At 27.6% G+C, this 5,000-nt stretch overlaps 1 protein-coding gene across 3 annotated transcripts in view; it reads right to left on the bottom strand.

Annotated features, from left to right (window-relative positions):
- Positions 1 to 5,000, bottom strand: part of LOC127977834 (protein unc-13 homolog C) — a 118,698-nt gene that overhangs the window by 6,581 nt on the left and 107,117 nt on the right. For all 3 annotated transcript variants that reach the window (XM_052582989.1, XM_052582987.1, XM_052582988.1), the window contains one exon: positions 1,670 to 1,817. In XM_052582989.1, coding sequence (XP_052438949.1) covers positions 1,670 to 1,817 — 148 coding nt within the window. The remainder of the gene's footprint in view (positions 1 to 1,669; positions 1,818 to 5,000) is intronic.

Below are 5,000 nucleotides of genomic sequence, written 5' to 3'. Positions count from 1 at the left end.
TCACCGAAATTGTATTGCATAAGTTTATGCATCATTTTGACATTTTCTAAAGGGTTCATATCATGAAGATTTGCATTGAACTCATTAAACCTTCAGGACTCAAGGAGAAAATCAAAGTAATAGTAATAATAATAAAAAAAATCTGTATGATATGACCACTAAAATAAAAAAAAATGCTGTTAGATTCAGTTTTAGCTCAGTTTAAAGATACTATTCCTGACAGTGCATGACAAAATGAGTGTGAGTGTGATGTGTCTGCTGTGTAGAAATCCCTAGAGATTCTCCATCTGAACCAAAAGAGCCCAGATTTGCAAGAAATGCATCCGACAGAAAACCCCAGAACCGCAGTGATGAATAACTCTAAACATGAAGTATGATGAATCATAAACACACATCCTCAACTCAACACACACACAGCTGTGCAAAATCATATCATATGGCCTTAGAAGAGAGAGAGAGAGAGAGAGAGAGAGAGAGAGAGACTATATGCACTTTATATACTGTATAAAATTAAAAATAAGTGTTTGAAACACACTCCACCTTCAAATATTAATGTGCCTGTCACATGACTTTATCTAGTTGCATGTTTAAGTCAACTTGAACAAGTGAAGTTAATTTCTTCAAAATAAATAATTTTCCAAACAAATTTATTCTGATGGCAGACCAATAAAATAATGAGTTAAGAAGAAATATATTATATATTAAAAATATATATACATATATAGAAATATTTTTCTATTTTGAAACCAAAATGAAATAAATTATTAATATTAATATAATAATTAATAATAATTATTGCCTTAGCAACTGACTGAAAAAAAAGTTAAACTGAAATAATAACTTTATAAATTACAATAGAACATAAATTATAGTTGAAACAATGAAACAAATGAAACAAAATAAAGATAAATAGAAATGTTACAAATAATTAAAAGATGAATAATAATAATAATAATAAAGAAATAAGGATAACAAAAGCACAAAACAAAATGACTAATAAATAAATAAAAATAAGGTTAATTTCTAGGCAAATTCTGAGTTACAAAATAATGGTTTCATAAATAAAACATTATCATATTTTATTTTACAAATTTGAGTTCCTTCTGTTGAAGATAAAAGAAGATATTTTAAATAATTGGTGAAAGTTCTTCAAAATATCTTCAGTGTTCAACAGTAGAAGAAGAAATGTTGATCTCTTAAAGTAAGCTTGCTGAATACAATATTGTTTTTTTGCATTCTGGGATTGACTTTTCATTGGAAAAGCTTTCTCTCTCTCTCTCTCTCTTTAAATCTATCTATCTGTATGCCTGTATAATGTATTCACTGTTTATTGCTTTGGCATCACTGTGCTTCTCCACAGTCCACAGATGAAGCTCATTTGAATTGAACTGAATTGATTGATTTCTTTGTCCAAGAGAAGGAAGGAGAACGCTGCTAATTTTTGTCTAATGTTGTAAAAAGACGCTCAGAATAATGGCACTGTGGAAAGAGCCGAGGAAGAAAACAGATATGGACAAGGAGGTGAATTAAGTCAAAATGATATGTAAATAATGCAAAGAATTCCTAGTGTGCTGTATCATGTAAGTCATTGTTGCATTGATTCATAAAGTTAGACAGATCTGAAGAAGAATGCACGCTTCTATATGATTATTCAGCATTAGTGTCTTACCTTGAGAGGTTTGGGTGCATATATATTTCTTGATCAAGGCATCTGTGGGTTGAGTGTAAAGGCTGAGGGCGTATTTCAAGGACTTGAGATCGGGGCTCTTCTCCAGGAAGGTTTTCTTCAGACCGTTTCCACCCGCATGGAAATATTGCTGAGTGGAGAAACAAGGGCACTGTTTACTGAGAGAGTCAAACATGCTGTGTTTCTGCAGATCACTCGTCTTTCACTCAGAAAACACCCGAAAAACTTCTATTCGCTGTGACAGAACAAATGAGTCATACACGAATCGGGGTTACTTTGAGAAAGCAGAACATTTTCATGTCTTTATATGGTGGATGAAATATTAAAGACAATTTGCAATGACGGTTGTTCCTTAAACGTCTAAAAGAAATTTGTAAATATTTTTTTTTAATGTAGGTAAAAAAAAAAAAAAAAGATAAATAAATTAAAAAAAAAAATACAATTAATAAATTGTTTATATATATTTGAATAAAATAAAATAAAATATATATATAAAAAATGAAAAAATAAAATAAAATAAAATAAAATAAAATAAAATAAAATAAAATAAAATAAAATATTGGCTTGGCCTACACTAAGAAAATTGTTTTAGGATTTACTTCCAAACAATGTTCACTCAGATATTGCTAGTAAATTTCACAAATGATTACAAAAAGTAACATTGAATTAAACCATAAATTGTGTAGTAGAATGACTGAAATGCTTTTTTGTAAAATGCAAAAATAAACATATATTTTACTATAATTATTATATATTATATATTATTTTAAATTGTATTATTTTATATTAAATATATATTTTTCCAGTAATTCCAACAATCTCACCAAAAATCTGAAATCTATAATTATATGATAATAAAATAATTATATAAAAATTCTATAACAATAAAATAAAACTGAGTTTGACCTGTGCATATTTTTGATTGTTTGATGAATTGCAAGAAAAAAACATAAAATACAAAAATACCCCAAAATATTTTTCAAAACGTATTCTCACCCGAATGCACTGCCTTAATGTTGAAACACTCAGCATATATACACCTCCATTCATCAGAGCAGGACGTGATTTGAACATCATAAATGAAATGTAAGGTTCCCAGCTTCATACGGTTAACTGAGTTAATCCTGAGTTAACGGCGAGACGTGAGACGGCTGAACACAATCAGACGGGGCTTAAACAGAGCTGCACACGAGTGTGAGAGACGACTGGCATCTGATCAGATCTGCTTTATTATTCTGTAAGAGCCGAACGTCTGTGTGATGGAGACAGATGAGATTTACACAGGAATCAATCGCTCCGGCGCTCAGGAAAGGCCAGGTGTCGTTTTCAATGCTTGCATTGAGTTTTTCCCTTACTTTGACCTGTAGAATCAAGTATTTTATCATCACATGTAATTAAAATTGTATTTTAATTGTATATATTTTAATTGCATCTTTCATAAAATGCAGCTCAAAGTGCTTCCCAGGTCAGAAATAAAAAAAGAAAAAAAAATTACTCATCTAAATATTTAATCTTTTGTATCGTTTAGCCTTTCTGTTTTTCATATTTAATGTTTGCATTTAGTTTCTTTGACTTTTTACCTTATTAAAATAAATAACTAATACATTTTATTTGTGAAGAATCATTAACATCACTCTATAAAACTCTAAATAAATAAATAATTATATTTAATTAGAATAGGATCATTTATATCTATTAAACTCAATATAAAAATAAATTAATTAATTAATAATACAATTTATTTGTGTAGCATCATTCATATCTATCTATAAAACTCAAGAAAAATAAATAAATTACATTTAATTTGAATAGGATCATTTATATCTATTAAACTCAATAATAAAAATACATTTGATTTGTGTAGTGTCATTTATATCTACATATAAAATTCAAGAAAAATAAATACAATAAATTTAATTTGAATAGGATAATCTGTATTTCATCTATTTAACTCAATAAAAATAAATAAAAAATAATGAATTTTATTTGTGTAGCATCATTCATATATATTTATCTATAAAACTCAATAAAAATAAATAAATAAAATACATTTAATTTTAAATCACATTTTGGTAATAATACAGAATAAAGAATAAACCAGCTTTTATGAAACTCATCAGAGTTACAGATTCAGTGCACATATTAAGGACCGTGTTTATATGTTTCATGTGCTGATCAGATCAGTCTTTGTTTGATATGCTGGCTTTCAAATGCATGCTTTTTTCATCTTCTGGTGGCCCATTATTTCAGATGCATTATTCATATAGAGCTTTTTCTATTGTGTTTGAGAGCAGTGGAGAAGGCCCTGCCTTATTTTATTTTATTTTTTATTTATTCATGTTCTATTTGATGTACCATCTGTCATTTGCAGATACATTTGGCATTTAGCTCGAAAGGTCATCAACACACTATCATTACATTTCTAATATTGTCTTTGTTCAGTATCAAAATGCATTAATTTCTATAGTGCCAAAAATAATTAAAATACAAAAAATAAATGGTTGATTAAAAAATAAAATAAAAGTATCCTTAAAACTAGATCAATTAACTTATCTCCAAAGTTGCATGAGATAAGACTTGCATTCAGAGAATTATTTGATTATTTATGTATTAATTAATTAAGGCATCAGTCTAACAACATATTGAGATTAATGCTTAAAACAAAAAAGGTAAAAATGTGCCAATGAAATAAATTACATTCAACATATACCTTGCATTCACAGCCAAATAAGTCTTAAAATAATATTAATTTAATTTAATAGTGTTTATTCTCTTAAATATTTATCTTAATGTCTACTCTACCTAACAATTGTGTAGCATTTCTAATCTTTTAAAGTTCTCTCACTTTGACTATATATATATATATAGTCCATCTAACTAAAAATGTGGTTAAAAAGTAAAAATTGACAACTTGTAAAGAAAAACCCTTAGGATACGTGAGGGTTTGTGAGTTTGCCCTTCAAGAAAAAAAAAAATAATAATAAATAAAAAAAAAAAAATTATATCTAAAAATAAAGCAATAAAAATAATAAATGATATCTATCTAAAAATAAACTCCCAATGTTTTAGGAAAAAAATATTCAAGAAATATCATATTCTATAGTCGTACAATATTATTGCTTTATTTTAGTAAATAAAAATGTTAGAAAAATGTATTTTGAAGTGCACTGATTCATTGATGGATTCAGGTTTAAAAAGACAAAACACAGACAGGGATTGTTCTCCTCTCGTCTTTTTATCTGTCTGTGTTTCTTTTCTCCCCACTCACACATTAATTATTATTCTCATTAATCTCAGCAGATATCTTCGCTGT

Source organism: Carassius gibelio, chromosome B18, assembly GCF_023724105.1.
Source record: "Carassius gibelio isolate Cgi1373 ecotype wild population from Czech Republic chromosome B18, carGib1.2-hapl.c, whole genome shotgun sequence".
Taxonomy (NCBI): domain Eukaryota; kingdom Metazoa; phylum Chordata; class Actinopteri; order Cypriniformes; family Cyprinidae; genus Carassius; species Carassius gibelio.
The sequence above is the reverse complement of the archived record's forward strand: the minus strand, read 5'-3'. Positions and strand labels throughout refer to the sequence as shown.